This window comes from Lemur catta, chromosome 3 (genome assembly GCF_020740605.2).
Source record: "Lemur catta isolate mLemCat1 chromosome 3, mLemCat1.pri, whole genome shotgun sequence".
Classification (NCBI taxonomy): domain Eukaryota; kingdom Metazoa; phylum Chordata; class Mammalia; order Primates; family Lemuridae; genus Lemur; species Lemur catta.
The window spans coordinates 25357427-25378977 of NC_059130.1; the positions used below are offsets into that span (position 1 = coordinate 25357427).

Consider the following 21551-nt stretch of genomic DNA (forward strand, 5'->3'; position numbering starts at 1 on the left):
AATTTGATTTCCTTGACTACTAATGAACTTAAATATCTTTTCAAGGGTTTGTGGGTCGGCCAGGCGCGGTGGCTCACGCCTGTAATCCTAGCACTCTGGGAGGCCGAGGTGGGCGGATCATTTGAGCTCAGGAGTTTGAGACCAGCCTGAGCAAGAGCGAGACCCTATCTCTACTAAAAATAGAAAGAAATTATATGGACAACTAAAAATGTATATATAAAAAATTAGCCAGGCATGGTGGCGCATGCCTGTAGTCCCAGCTACTCGGAAGGCTGAGGCAGAAGGTTTGCTTGAGCCCTGGAGTTTGAGGTTGCTGTGAGCTAGGCTGATGCCACGGCACTCTAATCCATGCAGAGCGAGACTCTGTCTCAAAAAAAAAAAAAAAAATTAAAAAAAAAAAAAGTGTTTGTGGGTCATCTGTAGTTTTTCTTTGAAATGCCTATTCATGTCTTTTGCTCACATTCTTAAGGGAATAGGAAGTGTTTATATGTTCTAATTACTAATCCTTTGCAGTTGTGAATTACAACTATCATTCTCAGTTTATAGTTTATCTTATTATGTTAATTTTTGATAAACAGAAATTCTGATTTTTAGCGATTTCCTTAATAGTCAATGCTTTTTATATCCTTTGCTGCCCTGAGCTTATGAAGCTTTTCTTTTGTATTTCCTTTTGAAATTTCATAGTTTTGCCTTTCGCATTTAAGTCTTTAATCCAACTGGGATTTATTTTTGTGTACTATTTGAGGTAAAGATCTAACTTCTTTTTTTCTGTATGGTTTTTTTTTTTTTTTTTGAGACAGAGTCTCACTCTGTTCCCCAGGCCAGAGTGCTGTAGCATCAGCCTAGCCCACAGCAACTTCAAACTCCTGGGCTCAAGCAATCCTACTGCCTCAGCCTCCCAAGTAGCTGGGACTGCAGGCATGCGCCACCATGCCCAGCTAATTTTTTCTTATATACATTTTTAGTTGGCCAGATAATTTCTTTCTATTTTTAGTTGAGATGGGGTCTCACTCTTGCTCAGGCTGGTCTTGAACTCCTGACCTGGAGTGATCCTCCCACCTCGGCCTCCCAGAGTGCTAGGATTACAGGCATGAGCCACCGCGCCTGGCCGCCTTATGGCTTACTTTAAAAGGAGTATTTTCAACTTTACGCCATTAAGTCTGATTCCTAGTTAAAAGTTTTTGTAGATGTCATTTGTCAGGAAATAGAACTTCTATTTTTAGTTTGCAGAGGGTTTTTATTGTGAGTAGATGTTGATCTTATTGAACATACTTGTTATATATGGTAAGATAACATGAATACTTTCCTTTAAATCTCATAATGCAGTAATTTCCATTAATCAGTTTTCAAATATTATACCAACTTTAAAGTCCTTGGATGAATCTAACTTGAGTATGATATTCTTTTTTAAACATAGCTAGATTTGGTATGCTAATATTCAAGATTTTTGCAGCTTCACTTCTATGACAGATAGGCCTTTTTTTTTTTTGTACTTCCATGGTTTTAGTATTGAGATTTCAGATACTTTGTAGAATGAGATGGCAGTATTTCTTCTTTTTATTCTTGGGAAATGTTTGCAAGATTGGAATTACCTGTTCCTTGAATGTTTGATATAATTTGCTTGCATAGCCACCTAGGTCTCTATTTTCTTTTTGCGAAACTTTTCTATTTCCTTGAGTCAGTTTTGGTAATTTGTAATTTCCTACTAATTTATCCATTTTGTCTAAGTTTTCAATTTATTGGTATAAAGTTTCTGCTTATATTTTTAGTGGGGCTTGACATTTAATTCTTAATTCAGGTCTTTCACACAGATTATTATCTTGATCACTTAGAACTAATGTCTCCTGTTCTTCCCTAGAACCGCTCTATTTTGCTCCAAAGATCTTAGCTTAGTGACATGACCTCTAATTAATATTTGTAGCAAATTTATCTACTACTCACAAACCTAGTTTCATAGTGATTGCATTCATACCAGACCTACATGGGATACTTCAGATGTTCGTTGTAGCATTATTTGTTATAATATACAACTGATCGTACCCTAAGTACTTATAAATAAGTGATTAAATTAAACTATGTGGTATCATTATCCAAGAGATTATTATGCAACCTTAAAAAAATAATCTGTGGTTTGCATAAGCTGACTAGAAAAAAAAAATAAGACAGAGATGAACCTTGAGGACATTATGCCAAGTGAAATAAGCCATCACAAAAAGACAAATGATGTATGATTCCACTTACATGAGATACCTAGAATTCATAGAGACAGGAAGTAGAATGGTAGCTGCCAGGGATTGGGGGAGAGGAGAATGGAGAGTTAATTTTTAACAGGTACAGGGTTTCAGTTTTGCAAGATGAGAAGAGTTCTGGAAATGGATGGTGATTATGGTTGTACAACAGTATGAGTATACTTAGTATCACTGAACTGTACACTTAACAGTTAGGGCCAGGCACGGTGGCACTCATCCAGAGTCCCAGCTACTCAGGAGGCTGCTGAGGCAAGAGGATCACTTTAGCAAAGGAGTTCGAGGCCAGCTTGGGCAACATAGCGAAACCTCATCTCTTTAAAAAAAAAAAAAAAAGACAGACAATAACAAGTGTTTGAGGAGGAGGATATGGAAAAATTGAAACGCTCATAAATTGCTTATAGGAATATAAAATGTATACCATATAGCCACTTTTGGAAAGCAGTATTTCAGTCCCTCAAAAGGTTAAATGTAGATTTACCATATGACCCAGCAATTCTACTCCTAACTATATATACCAAGAGAAATGAGAACATATGTCCACATAAAAACTTGTGTACAAATGTTCACATCAACGTTACTCATAATAGCCAAAAGGTAGAAACAACCCAAATGTTCATCAGCTGATGAATGGATAAACCAAATATGGTATATCCATACAATAGAATATTAATCAGCCATAAAAAGGAATCCAATACTAATACATGGTACAACATAGATGAACCTTGTATGTGGAACCACATATTGTGTGATACCATTTATATGAAATGTTCAGAATAGGAAAATCCATTAGTGGTTGCCAGGGTTGGGGAAAAGGAGGAATGGGAAATGACTGCTAATGGGTGTGGGGTTTTTTTGGAGTGATGAAAATTTTTTGGAATTAGATAGTGATGATAGTTTCACAACCTTGTGAATATAATAAAAACCACTGAATTACACATTTTTAAAGGGTGGATTTTAAGGCATGTGAATTGTACCTTAATTTAAAAGGTTTTTTTAATTGAAATTTAGAATTCACTTCCTTAGTTGCACCAGCCACATTTCATGTGATATTAGTAGCCAAATGCTGACAGATTGGATAATACAGATACAGGACATTTCTGTCATCATGGGTAGTTTTGTGGGACAGTACTATTCAAGAATAAACATTGCTAACTGGGTATGGTGGCATGTGCCTGCAGTCCAGCTTCTCGGGAGGCTGAGGCAGGAGGATTACTTGAGCCTAGGAGTTCAAGGTTGTAGCGCACTATGATCACACCTATGAATAGCCACTGTACTCCAGCCTGGATAACATAGCAAGATTTGTCTCTATTTTAAAAAATAAAAAATAAACATTTTGCTTAATTCATTGGCCATGTCTCATTTTTTAAATTGTATAAATAATTCATAAGTAAATTGTTATAAAAATTCAAATATGCAGTGAAAACCCCAAATCCCATAGACCACCATCCATCCTAGTACCTTATCCAGAGGTAAACACTGTCATCCATTTACCATGTATCGTTCTGACCCTTTTGAGTACTTTTATATATGTATATTTATCTACATCTAAATTGTTTGCAATTGTCATCAATAATGGTCCTGTGATAATCCTTTTAAGTAATTTAGTTCTTGACTTCTCAGAAATTCTTGTGTATAAGTCTCTAACACTCATTAGAGTTCTCATCCATAGGTGATGCTGGGAGCAGAACTCCAAAAGACCAGAAGGTGAGTTGGGGTGGATAAGGGAACGGCGAGAGGTAAGAATATGAAAATGGGAGAAACTTTTGGCCTGACCATCTAGTCAGTTAAGCCACCAACATATAACCATTAACCCTGTAATCAGCCTTGTGGGTTGTATTCCTCTAATAGATGTTATAGGAATGCAAAAAGAGGTTACCAAGAAATGTATGCATTAAGTACTATATGAAAGCATTTAGGCCATGGTGGCTCACACCTATAATTCCAGCACTTGGGGAGGCTGAGGCAGGAAGATTGCTTGAGGCCAGGAGTTCAAGACCAGCCTGGCCAACATAGGGAGGCCCTGTTTCTATTAAAAAAAAATTAGCCAGGCATGGTAGTGCATGCCTATGGTCCTAGCTACTCAAGAGGCTGAGGCAGGAAATTGCTTGAGCCCAGGGGTTACAGTAAGCTATGATCTCACCACCACTGCACTCCAGCCTGGGCAACAGAGCAAGACCCTATCTCAAGAAAATGAAAGAAAGAAAGTAGAATTTAGCAATATTCAGCTAGGTGAGATGTAATCAAGAAAAGCTTCTTAAAGTTGATTTTTGAACCAGATTTGTAAGGAAAGGGCAATTTTACCTGATAAAGTAACCATAAACTTCCAAACATAACTCATTCCATTTGTTTTTTGAAAGACAAGTTATTTCTTACTCTCAATTTATTTCTAACCCATGCTACTATTTTAAAACTTACTTCCTCATCTCCTTCCTTACAGCTCCGTGAAGCTATGGCTGCCTTAAGAAAATCAGCTCAAGATGTCCAAAAGTTCATGGATGCTGTCAACAAGAAGAGCAGTTCCCAGGATCTGCATAAAGGTTAGGGTCAAGAAGTACCTGGGTACAGATGGGAGGTGACTTCTTACGGAGATTTCATGGATTACTGGCTCGCTTTAGTATCTCAGAATCCTTTTCCACCTCCATTTGTTTCTTTTAACACTACCAGCTGTATGCCTTTTTTTTTTTCTTCTTTCTTTCTTTTTTTTTTTTTTTTGAGGCAGAGTCTCACTCTGCCGCCCTGGCTAGAGTGCCATGGCATCAGCCTAGCTCACAGCAACCTCAAACTCCTGGGTTCAAGCAATCCTCCTGCCTCAGCCTCCCAAGTGGCTGGGACTATAGGCATGTGCCACCATGCCTGGCTAATTTTTTCTACATATATTTTTAGCTGTCCATATAATTTCTTTCTATTTTTAGTTGAGATGGGATCTTGCTCTTGCTCAGGCTGGTCTCAAACTCCTGAGCTCAAACAATCCGCCCGCCTTGGCCTCCCAGAGTACTAGGATTACAGGCGTGAGCCACCGCGCCCAGCCTAGCTGTATGCCTTTGATCAATATAAAATTATTGTGGTTTTGTTTTCCTTGTCTTCTGCTTTAGTTTTAGTCTGCTGATTGTTTGTGATATGCCAAACTCATTATCCTTAGTAGTTATCAAATCCCAATTATACTGATGCTGATTTTCCAATCTGTGATAGTATTATCTAAATACCTTTTTAGCCCCCTACATTTAAACCATTTCCATGTTCATGACTACTTCTTCCAACCCAGGTAGAGACTAGGAAGAATAGAGTAACTCAAACTCTTAAGAGAAGGAAACTTTGTTTGTAGAATGGAGCTAATTAATAGATACCGTACTCAAAATGTTTTATAAATACTGCTTAGTATTTAACAAGTGGTAGTTACTGTTAATAAGGAGTTGGAGACATTTGGTTAGAGTGAGATGTTTGTGAATTACACAGAGTCTTCAGTTATTTAAGGTTCTGTTAGCATAAACAATTGAGTTATCTGTATCTTGTGTTTCTGCCTTTGGCCAAGAGAATAGCAAAAGTGGCTAAGGCTCAAAGATTGCCCCATTTTCCCTGGTTACTTCCCTCTTTACCTTTCTATTTTCTACCCAATCTATGGCATAACTCTTTAGAACTTTGCTTTCTTCCATAGGAACCTTGAGTCAGATGTCTGGAGAACTAAGCAAAGATGGTGACCTGATAGTCAGCATGCGGATTCTGGGCAAGAAAAGAACTAAGACGTGGCACAAAGGCACCCTTATTGCCATCCAAACAGTTGGTATGTCCAAACTAGAGGAAGCACTAATGAAAGGCAACCTGCACATCTCCATTGCTATTTGTTTCTTTTCCCCACAGACTTTCTTTTTGTCTCTCATATAGCAGCCAGGATTTACATAGAAACTGATAGTTTTTAAAAATTTTGTTTATCTTTCCCTTTTACTCAGGGCCAGGGAAGAAGTACAAGGTGAAATTTGACAACAAAGGAAAGAGTCTACTGTCGGGGAACCATATTGCCTATGATTACCACCCTCCTGCTGACAAGCTGTATGTGGGCAGTCGGGTGGTGGCCAAATACAAAGATGGGAATCAGGTCTGGCTCTATGCTGGCATTGTAGCTGAGACACCAAACGTCAAAAACAAGCTCAGGTACCTGAACAGAGGACTGTAAAGGAGTAGAGGCTGGGAGCACAGCACCTGCCCTGTTTATGCCATAGTCTAGATCTCACAATTAGCTTTTGTGTTCTTAGTCCCCAGTGGCCAGAAACCCTTTCTCTTTCTTTGCCACAGGAGTCATGTGGGTGATTCTTTCTCCCTCCTTTTTTAAATTCCTTTTCTCAAGGGGAAAACTTGTAGGAAAACTAGGAGGAGAGTAATAAAAATTGATTAATGGTTGGGGGAATGAGGGATTCCCATAGGAGGAAGAAATGAGGTGGAGACCAAATGTTTAGCAGCATCATAGGAATCTTATAGAGGAACAAGAATAAATGGTTTTTTAAAAAGTGGGGGATATGTTGGTTAGATTAAGGGAGAATTTCTAACTCTTAAGATGGGAAGGAAAGAAAAACAAAATAGGAAGAAAGTAGTAGACTGGAATGTCTTCCCTGAAGTGTGTCCTGTTATCATCCAGAGGAGCAGAAGCTATGATGAAATAATTTCTGTAGATCATGTTAAGTATCATAACCTCCAGATCTTTCTACCATCACTCTTTACAGGTTTCTAATTTTTTTTGATGATGGCTATGCTTCCTATGTCACACAGTCTGAACTGTATCCCATTTGTCGGCCACGTGAGTGTCCCTCCATTCTTCCTTAACTCTTATCAGTTTTCCCCTATACCTTGTTTTTCCTCTTAAAACACCAGTTGAAAAGTCCTAGTATTTTTGGTACTTCAGTCTCAAAGAACATAAGTTGAAGCCAGGTGTAGTGGTGTGCAACTGTAATCCTGGCTTCTTGGGAGACTGAGGCAAGAGGATTGGTTGAGTCCAGGAGTTTGAGACCAGCCTGAGCAACATAGCAAAACCTCATCTCTTTAAAAAAAAAAAAAAAAATCAAAGACCATAAGTTTGGTTGATGTCCTTTGGGAGATACATTTTTATACTTTCACTGTTCATCTCTAGGGCTATGTCTTTTCAGTCAAAGAGTGAAACATGGGCCGGGTGCAGTGGCTCATGCCTGTAATCCTAGCACTCTGGGAGGCCGAGGCCGGTGGATCGTTTGAGCTCAGGAGTTCGAGACCAGCCTGAGCAAGAGCGAGACCCCATCTCTACTAAAAAAATAGAAAGAAATTATATGGACAACTAAAAATATGTACAGAAAAAAGAAAATTAGCCGGCCATGGTGGCGCATGCCTTTAGTCCCAGCTACTCGGGAGGCTGAGGCAGAAGGATTGCTTGAGCCTAGGAGTTTGAGGTTGCTGTGAGCTAGGCTGACGCCACGGCACTCTAGCCAGGGCAACAGAGTGAGACTCTGTCTCAAAAAAAAAAAAAAGAGTGAAACATTAGAAGGTCATGACTGACCTTGGGTGGACTACTCATACATGTGTTTTGATTTTATTTCTAAGTGATTTAGTTTGAAAAAGGTGTTACTTCTTTCGTCGTCTAATGCTGCTCCTGGCATTTGTATTAATCTGTAGTGTGCATAGTGCTTTCTACAGAAGCTGTGTTAGATGGAGCTTCATAGTGTCCTCTTGTTCCTCTGGCTTGGGGACAGACTCCTATATAAGCAACTGTTTTTAATTTCAGAAGAGTCAACTAACACTGCTGTGTTTCCATATAACATGATGATAAATATATTCTGAGTCCCTTAAAAACCTGATGGAGAATGAGAAAGGAGGACAATTTTTTTTATTAATTTCATGGTGCCACCCTATCTTTCTTAATTTACCACTACACTTATATCAACAAGTGAGCAAGAATTTCCACTTAAATTTTCCTAAGGACAAACATCCTATATGAAATGAGTGAATCACTTCTATTTGTATATTGCTTATTTAGTATTTATTTGATTTTTAGGATTTGATTTTTAAATTTGTGCAATCTAAACATTAGGTTCACTGCTTATGTGGTTTTAGTTTTGCTTCCCTTGAGGTTATGATTGCTTCATTTCTTCTCTCCCTCCCAACTTGAAAAATATCAAATGTCTCCTTGCCAGCTAGTTTTCCCTATCAAGACAGGCCTTACCTGCCATCTCTCAGCTCTACTTTTTCCTTGGAGCAGTGAAAAAGACTTGGGAGGACATAGAAGACATCTCCTGCCGAGACTTCATAGAAGAATATATCACTGCCTACCCCAACCGCCCCATGGTGCTGCTCAAGAGCGGCCAGCTTATCAAGACAGAATGGGAAGGCACATGGTGGAAGTCCCGAGTTGAGGAAGTGGATGGCAGCCTAGTCAGGATCCTCTTCCTGGTACTGTTCTTCCCTAGAATTTTGGAGACCGGGGTCAGGATGGGGTTGACGGACATAACCAGCAATAATGAGAATGATTTCATAACTATTTTATATCTTTCCTCTTTCTTATCCTCCTATCTGTTCTCAGTATTTCCAGTCAAATTTTACTTTGTTCTTTTTTTGTTCCGCTTTGGATGGTTGTTGAAAATAAAATCTCTGAATTTAATTATGACACTAATCTGCATGATTTTGATTTATTATCTTTTTTTCTCTAGAAATATTCACATTTTGTGTAGGTACAGAGAAGGCAGCCAATTCTGTTTTTCCAGGGTTAAGGTTTTATTAATAGTGGGATAGTGGGACAAAGAAGAGGGATCAAGGAATTGAGGGTCTTGATTATCTTTCAAGGGTCCATTTAACTCTTAGATCTTTTGCACTCATCCTCACCTTTCCCACTCCCTCTTACAATTATATTTCTTCTCTGTGTTATCTCAGCCCTTTGTTCCTAGGGCCTTGTGATCTTTATCACACTTCTTATACTCAGTGTAGATGTCTTTTCTCTTAATTTCTTAAACAAGGAGTATATGTTTTTCTTCTTTATGTTCCTAATACTTTTCATGGAGCCTAGCTTGTAAGTTTATTGAGTAGATACAGAGTCGGGGGCTCCTCAGGGAGATTTCCCAGAGGTGGCACATGATGTATAATCTCCACACGTGATAGGATAGATTCTAGCCTTTAACCTGTTTCCCCATCACCCTCCTGTCCTCCCAATCACCCAGGATGACAAAAGATGTGAATGGATCTATCGAGGATCTACACGACTGGAACCAATGTTCAGCATGAAAACATCCTCAGCCTCTGCACTGGAGAAGAAGCAAGGGGGACAGCTCAGGACACGTCCAAATATGGGTATGTCCTAAAAGATACCTGGGGGAGGGAAGAAACAGGGAAAACTAGCAAAGGAGATTACATACAATGGTTATCCTTTGTTTACCAGGGTGACACTACTGACTCATTGGAAACAGGATGTGTACCCTGAGTTGTTTCCAGTAGTGGTGATGGATTTGTGATGCTGCTTCCACATGCTGTGGCTCTGATTTGTTCTAAACAACATAAAAATCTGAGACAACTGGCTTAGGTTAGGGTGGTAGCAGTTACCTCTGTTAGCCACATGAGAATTATCTGCCTTGTGTATTATCCATGGTCAGTTTTCTTTAAAACTCAGACTGGTTTTTGTTTTTTGTTTGTTCATGTTCCTGTCATACTTTCTGGTTGATTATTTTCCTGCCAACAAGAGCTGATTAAAGAATGCATTTTTTTAAATATTCACCAAAGTGTAACAGTTAATGAGGTAAATCATCTGAGGCAGGAAGATACAGTCTTAACTAAGTCAAAACCAGCATGTGCCAGCATCCTCACTGATTGGTGTAAATAATGGGAACTGACAGTTTTAGCACTTACTTAAAATGTTTCCATTGCTACTTTTTTATATTGCATAAATTAAAGATCAGGTATGTGAGTGAATGCAATTGACACAGCTATCATCTTCTCAGAGGTCAATTTCCCTTTTCCTGTAGGTGCTGTGAGGAGCAAAGGCCCAGTTGTCCAATACACACAGGACCTGACCAGTACCGGAACCCAGTTCAAGCCAATGGAGCCCGCACAGCCTACAGCTCCATCTGCTCCACCTGCCCCACCTGCCCCACCTGCCCCACCTGCTCCACCTCTATCCCCCCAAGCAGGTGACAGTGAGTGAGTGCTATTCCTTCTTTTTTCTTCAGTTTTTTTCATATTATATTCTCTGCATCCCTTACCATATTATCTCTTCTCTAATCTCCTAGAAGCTTGGAAAGCCAGCTTGCCCAGTCACGGAAGCAGGTAGCCAAAAAGAGCACATCCTTTCGACCAGGATCAGTGGGCTCTGGTCACTCCTCCCCTACATCTCCTACACTTAGTGAAAATGTCCCTGGTGGGAAATCTGGGATCAACCAGACATACAGGTGAGAAAATCTCAGGCTCTCTGTGGGTTGGTTGGCAATGTGAACTGAGTGGTCACTGTGTAGGGAAAGTTCCTTGGCTCCAAAGGGCTTAGTTTAAGGTTAAGATGGTGAGAAGTTTGGACTTGAAAAGGAAGCTTTAACCTTAGAAATTTCTAAGAAACACAAAATAAGAATAATTGGATGCCTGGAAATACAGTATCACCAGAAAGTCTTTTTTTTTTTGAGACAGAGCCTCACTCTGTTGCCCAGGCTAAAGTGCCGTGGCATCAGCCTAGCTCACAGCAACCTCAAACTCCTGGGCTCAAGCAATCCTCCTGCCTCAGCCTCCCGAGTAACTGGGACTACAGGCGTGCACCACCATGCCCAGCTAATTTTTTCTATATATATATTTTAGTTGTCCATATAATTTCTTTCTATTTTTAGTAGAGACGGGGTCTCGCTGTTGCTCAGGCTGGTCTCGAACTCCTGAGCTCAAACAATCCGCCCGCCTTGGCCTCCTAGAGTGCTAGGATTATAGGTGTGAGCCACTGCGCCCGGCCCAGTCATTTGTTAAAACTTCTTATTGAACATAGTGCCATCATTGGTAAAATAAAAAGGAAAGACTACACAGTCTCTTTCCTTGAATCCTTGGAGTTAGTAAAGACATTTAGAGGACACACAGCAGACAAAAAGCATTGATAAGATACTGGACTCTACTTCCATAATTCACCAGCAAATACATTTTAGGAAAAGGTGCACTGTTGAAATAGAGATGTTATCAGTCGGTTAAGAATAGGCCGGGTGTGGTGGCTTATGCCTGTAATCCTAGCATTCTGGGAGGCGGAGGCAGGAGGATCGCTCAAGGTCAGGAGTTCGAGACCAGCCTGAGCAACAGCGAGACCCTGTCTCTACTAAAAAATAGAAATTAACTGAACAACTAAAAATATATAGAAAAAAAATTAGCCGGGCATGGTGGTGCATGCCTATAGTCCCAGCTACTCAGGAGGCTGAGGCAGTAGAATTGCTTGAGCCCAAGAGTTTGAGATTGCTGTGAGCTAGGCTGACGCCACAGCACTCTAGCCCGGGCAACAGAGTTAGACTCTTTCTCAAAAAAAAAAAAAAGAAAAAAGAAAAAGAATAACCAGGGAGTTCCATTGTCCAGGCTTGATAAGACTGGGGAAGATCTTTCTTATATCATCTTTAGCTTCAGTAGCACAGCCATTTGAAAGATGAGAGAAATGGCTTAGCTAGCTGGAAGGATAATTATACAACAGAGGTCCTGTTGCTTTCTGAACTGATCTTTTGCATCTCATTTGCAGATCACCTTTAGGCTTAACAACCTCTGCCCCAGCATCCTTAGCACCTCCAGCACCTCCAGCGCCTCCAGTAACCCCAGCCTTCCATGGCATGCTAGAGCGGGCCCCAGCAGAGCCCTCCTACCGTGCTCCCATGGAGAAGCTATTCTACTTACCTCATGTCTGCAGCTATACTTGTCTGTCTCGGATCAGACCTATGAGAAATGAGCAGTACCGGGGCAAGAACCCTCTGCTGGTCCCATTACTATATGATTTCCGGCGGATGACAGCCCGGCGTCGAGTTAACCGCAAGATGGGCTTTCATGTCATCTATAAGACACCCTGTGGCCTCTGCCTTCGGACAATGCAGGAGATCGAACGCTACCTTTTTGAGACTGGTTGTGACTTTCTCTTCCTGGAGATGTTCTGTTTGGATCCATATGTTCTTGTGGACCGGAAGTTTCAGCCCTATAAGCCTTTTTACTATATTTTGGACATCACCTATGGGAAGGAAGATGTTCCCCTATCCTGTGTCAATGAGATTGACACAACCCCCCCACCCCAGGTGGCCTACAGCAAGGAACGTATCCCGGGCAAGGGTGTTTTCATTAACACAGGCCCTGAATTTCTGGTTGGCTGTGACTGCAAGGATGGGTGTCGGGACAAGTGAGTTGGTAGGGGAATTGCTGCCCCTGCCTCCAGCTTTATCATAGTTGCCTTTTTACCTCTTCCTTTGCTTTATATCTGTACTGCTTTCCCTATCTCCCTTTACCTTCCCCCTCAGCTGGAACTCCTCCCACAGGGCCTCCATGAAAGCTCTGAGGTAGGGAGGCTAGAGTCTGATGTGGCCCCACTGAGTAACCCTGTGTGTGTGTGTCTTGTGGTGTTTTTTTTTCTCTCATCCTCTCCCCTTTTCCTTTGCTTCCTTCTGTCTTGTACAGATCCAAGTGTGCCTGCCATCAACTAACTATCCAGGCTACAGCCTGTACCCCAGGGGGCCAAATCAACCCTAACTCTGGCTACCAGTACAAGAGACTAGAAGAGTGTCTACCCACTGGGTAAGTAGTCGGGGGATGTTGGGACAACTCAGAGACTGAGGAACATGTACTTACTTTTCTGTACTTAGAGGAACCATCATGTAAAAATTAGAACCAAAAATAGAATACCAAAATGGCCATTTTATTAATTAAATCTTATTTCCTGAATTCCCAGGAATTTCTTCTGTGGGCTTTCCTTGAAATGAAGGTATGGAATGATTTAATAGCAGGTTTCATTGTAGAGAAAGATTATCTGAATTTCATAGCTGTATGAACATTCTAACAGATTGTGATTTGCTCTGGCAAGTGAAATGTGTTCAGAGAGAAGAAGGCAGGGACCTGATTATATAGGACTTTGTAAACCAGAGTGAAAAGTTAGGATCAAATTCATGGTGCTGTTAGAGGATTTTAAGCAAGCAAGTGATGTGATCTTCTTTAAGGTTACTCTGGCTTCTTTGTGGAGCATAGGTCTTAGGACAGCAAAAGCAAAATTTAGAAGCTTAGTTAGGAATTAATTACAGAAGTATAGGTGAGAGAGTTGGTTGTGGCTGTGGCTTCTATTAGAATAGAGGTGGCAGTAGAGGTGAAAGAGATGAAAGAGAAGAAAGACTTGGGATGCTTAGGAGGTGGAGCTACGGAACTTGATAGGTTGACTTTGGAGTGGAAGGAGAGGAGTAGAATCAAGGACAGTTCCTAAATTTTGGGCTTGAGCAACTAAGTGAATGTTAGTGGTTTTTACTGAGATGGAAGACCAAAGGAATTGCAAGTTTGAGCAAAATTCAGCTTTTGTTTTGACCATGTTAAGTCTGAGATGCCTGTTAGGCAATCCAAGTGCAAATGTCAAGAAGGCGGTAGGATTTCTGGAGAGAAATGTAAAGGTGGGACATAAAGATTTAGGAATCATCAGTGCATGAGTAATATCTAAAGCCTGAATGATTTCACCTAGAGAGAATGTTGATATAGAGAAGGGGGCTCAGGAGTAAGCCCTGGGTGCCCCAGCTCTTTAGGGGTTAAGCAGAAGAGATGGAGCCAGTGTCCAAGATTGATGACAAGAAAGAGGAAGACAATGAAAGAATAGAATATGGTATGGTAAATTGATATATATAAACATGTGAACTAGTAAACTTAGTGCTCAAGATACATCATTAACAGACCTGGAGAGGAGAAAAGCATCAATGAAATAATTCAGAAAATATCCCATAATTGAAGAGGCCAGTCAGGTCTTAGCATAATAGATGAAAATAGATCCCCACTGAGAGACATGATCATAAAATGTCAGAACCACTGAGGACAAAGAGAAAATCCTGAAAGCTTCTACAGAAGAGAAATAGACCACATAAAAAAATAAAGACTTGAAATGACTTCAGCCTTCCCAAAATAACATTGTTAGCTAGATGGCAATTCAGGAATCTGTTTAGAATTCTATGGGAAAATTAGTTCCAACCTAGAATTCTAAGCTCAGGCAAACTATCCATTAAGTGTTAAGGTAGGCTAAAGACATTTTTTAGACATGCAGTACCTCAAAGCTTTCCATTATTCCCCTTCTCCAAAAGTTACTGGAAATGTTTGCCAAAATGAGGGGGAAAGCCAAGAAAGAGGAAAGCAATGATGGTGCAGTAAAGGGAACTTCCAGGCTGACAGCTGTGTACTAAGTGTAGAGAAGAGAGCAGCCTGTACTAGAGCAGGTCAGATGGCTATAGCAGTGACTTCCTCAGGAAGATGGGTTTGATAGAAAACCTGACGTGTCTGAGTATCTTCAAAGGAGATTGAGACTACTAGGGAGCCCTAGCAAGGGGTGGGGAACCTGCGGCCTCAATCCCTTTTAATAAAAGGATTTGTTCTGTAAAATTGAATTCAGTCAAAAGGTCGTGCTCAAGTATCCAGAAGGCCACATGTGACCCGAAGGCCACAGGTTCCTACCCTTGTCTTAGTGGGTAGTACCTGCATGAGTATTCATGATACCTTTTTTTACGTGCTTGAAATGTTCCATTAAAATAATAAATTCAGGTAACCACAGTATTATTTCACTCCACTGCTTAAAACTCTAATTGCTTCCCACTGCACTTTGGATTTTATTCTAAGTCTTAACCTTGGGTTATAAAACACTGTACTATCTGGCCCCTTCGTATCTCTCTCCCTCCAAAATTGTTCCAACCACACTGATATTCTTTAGTTCCTGGATCCGATTCACCCAGTGTTTTCCAGCCTACCCCTGGGGACTTTGTACATATTGTGCCTTCTTCCTGGCATCCCTGCAGTTTTCTTTGTGTGGTTATCTTCTTTAACCTTGAGCTCTCAGCTTTGTTATCACCTCGTCAGAGAGACCCTCCCTGGTCACTTTAAAACTAGGTCATTTTTACTCCCTTAATTCTCTCATTAAGTACCATGTTTGTGTTCTTTATAGCATTTATGACAATTTTATTTGTTGATTTACTTTTGTTCTGTCTTTGCCATTAGAATGTAAGCTGAATGAGGGTGGGGGCCTTGTCTATCCATTTGTTTGTCTTGCTCACCGTTGTATCACAACCAGCAGTTAAAGTACCCAATGCCTAGCACATAGTAACCACTTAAACAAATTTTGTGGAATGAATGAATGAATACTCAATATAGCTCTTCTAAAGGTTTCATGTGGTAGTGATTAGACCTGAGTTCAAATTCCAGCTCTGCCCCTACCAAGCTGATCCTGTTTGATCTGTAAACATAGGATATCAACACAAATATTTCCTCTTCCCTCCATCCCCAGTGAGGTTTAATAATCTTTTTTGTACAGTCAGAAAAAACACCTTTATAGGGTTGCTTTGAGGATAGAATATGAAAATATATATAAAGCGTTTATGTAATACCAAACACAAAATATATGTTCAGTAACTAGAAGCTGCACTTATCTTTATCCAGAGGTATGACTAATGTCATCATCCAACTAAATGAACTATTGTCATCTTTCCAAAAGTATCTCCCTTAAATTTACATACCAAGAAATTAAGAAGTAAAAGCCTCACAATGAACAAAGCAAATAGAGCAGAAAAATTGATAGCTGAAATGATTACAGTTTTCTCAGTATAACTGTTATCTTTCTTTAACGTTGGTGTTTAATTACCATTAATAGTTTATTTTTAAAATAATTGTTAAATTCTTTTTTTTTTTTTTTTTTTTTTTTTTGAGACAGAGTCTTGCTTTGTTGCCCGGGCTAGAGTGAGTGCCGTGGCATCAGCCTAGCTCACAGCAACCTCAAACTCCTGGGCTTCAGCAATCCTACTGCCTCAGCTTCCCAAGTAGCTGGGGTTACAGGCATGTACCACCATGCCCAGCTAATTTTTTTCTCTCTATATATATATTTTAGTTGGCCAGATAATTTCTTTCTATTTTTAGTAGAGACGGGGTCTCGCTCTTGCTCAGGCTGGTCTCGAACTCCTGACCTCGAGCGATCCACCCGCTTCGGCCTCCCAGAGTGCTAGGATTACAGGCGTGAGCCACCGCGCCCGGCCTTAAATTCTTAAATTAGATACAATATGAGCTTCTTGAGGGTAAAGACTATGGCCTTTTTCATTGTTGTATTCCCGGTGTCTGATAGAGTTCTTGGTGTTTAATATGTGTTTACTGAAAGAATGAAAATCAACCTTACCTACTGACATTTGGCTCTGAGAAAAAAAAAAAAAAAAAAAAATCAACCTTACCATAAAAAAGAATCCCATGAACATCATCAGTACCAGTTCCTCCTGTCCCTTTACTCCCTTTCAGTGTCTGTTATATTGACTTCTGCTTTTCTCACACACCTTTATTTTATGCATCTATTTCTATAAATTTACATGGTATGTATTGTACTTATTTTAATGGTTCTGTTATCTGTCCTCCCATCATAGTTTGCTTTTTTCTGGGTGTTAGGCATTCTGGAATTCACTGTTATGAACTGTATTTCTATAAACATCTTTGTAAATCACTTTTTCCCCTTCTGAATTATTTCCTTGTCCTTTATTTCCAAATGAATCAACGAGTATAGACAGTTCAATAAATCCACTCACTTAGATCATTACCTAATTTTTAATCTTTATCCACAAAACATTATAAATGATGGTAGCTTAAGAATTATAACAGTATTGTGAATTTCTTGTGTTCCAGTGATCATATTGTGATTGATTTTATTCTGCCTTCTTCTCAGGGTATATGAATGTAATAAACGCTGCAAATGTGACCCAAACATGTGCACAAATCGGCTGGTGCAACATGGACTGCAGGTTCGATTACAACTCTTCAAGACACAGAACAAGGGCTGGGGTATCCGCTGCTTGGATGACATTGCCAAAGGCTCTTTTGTGTGTATTTATGCAGGTTGGTGATGAAATATAAGGATTGCTTTCCGGGGTTGGGACATGGTGGGGAATTGAATCAGAGACAAGTTGAACATAAGAATAAAGTGTTTGACATGTGAACTGGGAGTAAGAGGAGGCCGGGGACGTTTTTATAAAGAACACGATGAATGATATGCCTATCTAGGTAGACCAGAGAGAGACAGACAGAAGTGTTTCATAAAGAAAAGAATGGAAGGGGATGAAATTTTGGACATGTTGATGTTTCAGAGGACAGATGTGGTTGTCTACTCCATTGTATCATTTTCTCCCATATCACTCCACTCTACCCAGAGAAGTTTTAGCATAGCTGAGAACTCTCTTTTGATAATGTAAAGTGGCAAAAATGGGAAGTTGGAAAAGGCAAGATTAAGAAGTATAGGAAGCTTTCCCATAGTGGCATTGTTAAGACACAAAGGAGGTATCGTCAAAGAGAAATGACAGACCAGAGTAGAGACATTTTGACTCTGGTAGACTGGGTATTGATGGAATGACCTTTGTTCTTTCTAAAAGGTCCCCATAACCCTAGAAGGCCTTTAATTCTCTTCATTCTCAGGCAAAATCCTGACAGATGACTTTGCAGACAAGGAGGGTCTGGAAATGGGTGATGAGTACTTTGCAAATCTGGACCATATCGAGAGCGTGGAGAACTTCAAGGAAGGATATGAGAGTGACGCCCCCTGTTCCTCTGACAGCAGTGGTGTAGATTTGAAGGACCAGGAAGATGGCAATAGCGGTACAGAGGACCCCGAAGAGTCCAATGACGATAGCTCAGATGATAACTTCTGTAAGGATGAGGACTTCAGCACCAGCTCAGTGTGGCGGAGCTATGCTACCCGGAGGCAGACACGGGGCCAGAAGGAGAATGGACTGTCCGAAACAGCTTCCAAAGACTCCCGCCCTCCAGATCTCGGGCCCCCACATGTTCCTGTTCCTCCCTCAATCCCTATAGGTGGCTGCAATCCACCTTCCTCTGAAGAAACACCCAAGAACAAGGTGGCCTCATGGTTGAGTTGCAATAGCGTCAGTGAAGGTGGTTTTGCTGACTCTGATAGCCGTTCATCCTTCAAGACCAGTGAAGGTGGGGAGGGTCGTGGTGGGGGAAGCAGAATGGAGGCTGAGAAGGCCTGCACCTCAGGATTGGGCATCAAGGATGAAGGAGACATCAAACAGGCCAAAAAAGAGGTAAGCAGGGCAGAAAACAGAGCAGTGGCTTTTAACTTTGGTACAGTAACAAACCTAATGAAGTCTTACCATGAGTGCATGTAGATTATTTTACTTGATAGATATTTCTGAGACAACCTCATTATATCCCTCCTCTACCCAGCACATTCTTAGTGTTTGTTTAAAGAACCAAATTTTACTTGGATGCTTCTTGGTATTTAAAAAAAAGAACCATATAATCCCAGCACGTGGGGAGGCCAAGGTGGGAGGATTGCTTGAGGCTAGGAGTTCAAGACCAGCCTCAGCAATATAACAAGACCCCATCTCTACAAAAAAAAAAAAAGTAGCCATGCATGGTGGCATGCCTGTAGTCCCAGCTACTCAGGAGGCTGAGATGGGAAGGTCACTTGAGCCCAGGAGTTCAAGGCTGCAGCGAGCTATGATCATGCCACTGTGCTGCAGCCTGAGTAACAAAGTGAGATCCTGTTTCTTAAAAAAAATTTTCTTTAAATCACAAATTATATTAAAATCCACTTGAGGGGGGATGACTTTGGTTCATTTGAAAGTGAAGGATAAGTTTGTTTGTTTTGTTTTGTTTGAGACAGAGTCTCACTCTGTTGCCCAGGCTAGAGTACTGTGGCATTAGCCTAGGTCACAGCAACCTCAAATTCCTGGGCTCAAGCAATGCTCCTGCCTCAGCCTCCCAAGTAGCTGGGACTATAGGCATGAGCCACTACGCCTGGCTAATTTTTTATATATATATTTTTTAGTAGTCCAGCTAATTTCTGTTTTTTTAGTAGAGACAGGGTCTCTTGCTCAGGCTGGTCTTGAACTCTGAGCTCCAACGATCCGCCCACCTTAGCCTCCCAGAGTGCTAGGATTACAGCCATGAGCCACCACGCCTGGCCTGTTTTTTTTTTTTAATTAAATGCTATTTCAAGTTACCTACATCATTTCTTCCTTCTACTAAAGTAGAAAAGTAAGAATTGATTTTAACTATATCTTTAATGGTATTGAAACTTTCCACATTACAGATGGTGAAACCGTGCTCTTGGTCTGTATAACACTCTTGTGGTGTTTTCCATGAGCATTATGCCTCATCATGAGGAAGGCTTAAAGGCTTCTGGCAAGAGGGTTTAGTGTTGAGAATATGATTGTTGTTGTCACATTGCAGAGTGATTTCCTCATACCCACCCCCCTTTAGATGGTGTACCTCTCCCTGGCTAATGTTATCTTTGAAGGTCATTTAAAGTTAAGTCTAATTATTGGATTTGTTACCTTGGGCCATGAAGCATTTAACCCTTCACTTGTTCTTTTCCAGGACCCTGATGACCAAAACAAGATGTTAGTGTAAGTGCCTGTCTTTTCGACCTGTTTACAAATCTACCTTCTCTTCTCAAGCCTATGAAAGAAGCTAAGAAACAGCCAATAACTTGATCTCTTCTCATTTCTTCCCCTCCCATCAGAGTTACTGAAAGCACTCGAAATTATGGTTATAATCCTTCTCCCGTGAAGCCTGAAGGACTTCGCCGCCCACCTAGTAAGACTAGTATGCTTCAGAGCCAGAGACTTGTGGCCTCTGCTCAGTCCAACCCTGATGTAAGTGACCTTCTGAAACTGTACCTTACCCAGCTTTCTGTTCTATTGGGAGTCTAAGTAAAGAAACATGGAACATTCTCACCTCATCAAGTCCTTCACTGTAATTACTGTTAGGTCTTGTCTTGCTTCTTTGGTCTTTACTTGCTGCCTCATTTTCTTTTATCCAACATCTAATTTTCTCCTTGCTACATTCTGAGTCCCTTCCTACAAAACCATAGGTGAGAGCAAGGACTTGAAGGGGCCCTTTCCATTTACTCTTCTTCCTTCTTACCCTTCTGCTTCCCCAGGATGTCCTGACACTGTCCAGCAGCACAGAAAGTGAGGGGGAAAGTGGGACAAGCCGAAAGCCCACTGCTGGTCAGACTTCAGCTACAGCGGTTGACAGTGATGATATCCAGACCATCTCCTCTGGCTCTGAAGGGGATGACTTTGAGGACAAGAAGAATATGTCTGGTAGTCTGGAAAAATTTGGGGAGTGGTAGGAAGAAACAGTAGGAAAGTTGGGATAGAGCATTTTTTAAGGAAGCTAAAGTAGGGGAGAAAAATTCAGATCCTAAGAGCTGAAGCTTCTCTGAGGGGGCTTCCTGACTCTAAACTAAACTATTAATATTGTTTGACATGTCCCTTTCCTCTCTTCTAATTCCCTACTCTTTTCCCTCAACTCCTTTGTCCAGCAGATCTAATTCTGCTTGAAAGAACTTCCACTTAGGGTCTTTGCCTGAGTCCTAGGTTATTGGTATTCCTGAGCTACAATGTGTGAGAGAAAAAATGGGGGTAGAATGTCCAGTCATGAGTTGGGATAGATCCTGACCTCATTCTCTTTCCTGTCCAGGTCCAATGAAGCGCCAAGTGGCAGTAAAATCAACCCGAGGTTTTGCTCTTAAATCAACCCATGGGATTGCCATTAAATCAACCAACATGGCCTCCGTGGAGAAGGGGGAGAGTGCACCTGTTCGTAAGAACACACGCCAATTCTACGATGGTGAGGAGTCTTGCTACATCATCGATGCCAAGCTTGAAGGCAACCTGGGCCGCTACCTCAATGTGAGACCCCTTCCCCGTACCTCTAGATGCTGGATTATCCCATGGTCCTCAGATTTGTACTTCCTTTAATGCTCTGTAAACCTACCTTTTTTTGTTATAAATTCTTGATCTCAGAGGATCTTAAAGAGGTGGCTTGCTTTCAGAATATCTCTGCTGTAATGGGAAGGGTCAGATGGCATCATTTTTCTTCTACCTCTCAACCCACAAAGCCAGATTCTCTTTCCCTGGTTCTTATTCGATCCTGTCCTTAAACCTACAGCATAGTTGCAGCCCCAACCTGTTTGTCCAGAATGTCTTCGTGGATACCCATGATCTTCGCTTCCCCTGGGTGGCCTTCTTTGCCAGCAAGTAAGGAGGAGTTGGGAGGGGATGACCGGGGAGGGGCAAAGACCATTGAAATTCTAAGGGCCTCCCCTCCATCTGTGATCCAGTTTCACCTACATACTCTATAATC

General features: G+C 41.0%; 1 protein-coding gene across 8 annotated transcripts in view; it reads left to right on the forward strand.

Moving 5' to 3' along the window:
- The window catches only part of SETDB1 (SET domain bifurcated histone lysine methyltransferase 1), a 34436-nt gene that overhangs the window by 12323 nt on the left and 562 nt on the right, over positions 1-21551 (forward strand). For 5 of the 8 annotated variants that reach the window (XM_045544992.1, XM_045544993.1, XM_045544990.1 and 2 more), the window contains 18 exons: positions 3919-3953; positions 4687-4786; positions 5902-6027; positions 6194-6395; positions 6962-7035; positions 8464-8654; positions 9416-9545; positions 10214-10388; positions 10478-10636; positions 11935-12576; positions 12852-12968; positions 17104-17273; positions 17847-18475; positions 19776-19804; positions 19921-20053; positions 20341-20506; positions 20886-21097; positions 21357-21445. In XM_045544992.1, the coding sequence (XP_045400948.1) occupies positions 3919-3953; positions 4687-4786; positions 5902-6027; positions 6194-6395; positions 6962-7035; positions 8464-8654; positions 9416-9545; positions 10214-10388; positions 10478-10636; positions 11935-12576; positions 12852-12968; positions 17104-17273; positions 17847-18475; positions 19776-19804; positions 19921-20053; positions 20341-20506; positions 20886-21097; positions 21357-21445 (3379 nt within the window). The remainder of the gene's footprint in view (positions 1-3918; positions 3954-4686; positions 4787-5901; positions 6028-6193; positions 6396-6961; positions 7036-8463; positions 8655-9415; positions 9546-10213; positions 10389-10477; positions 10637-11934; positions 12577-12851; positions 12969-17103; positions 17274-17846; positions 18476-19775; positions 19805-19920; positions 20054-20340; positions 20507-20885; positions 21098-21356; positions 21446-21551) is intronic. The other 3 variants (XM_045544997.1, XM_045544996.1, XM_045544991.1) reach the window with 1 other exon arrangement.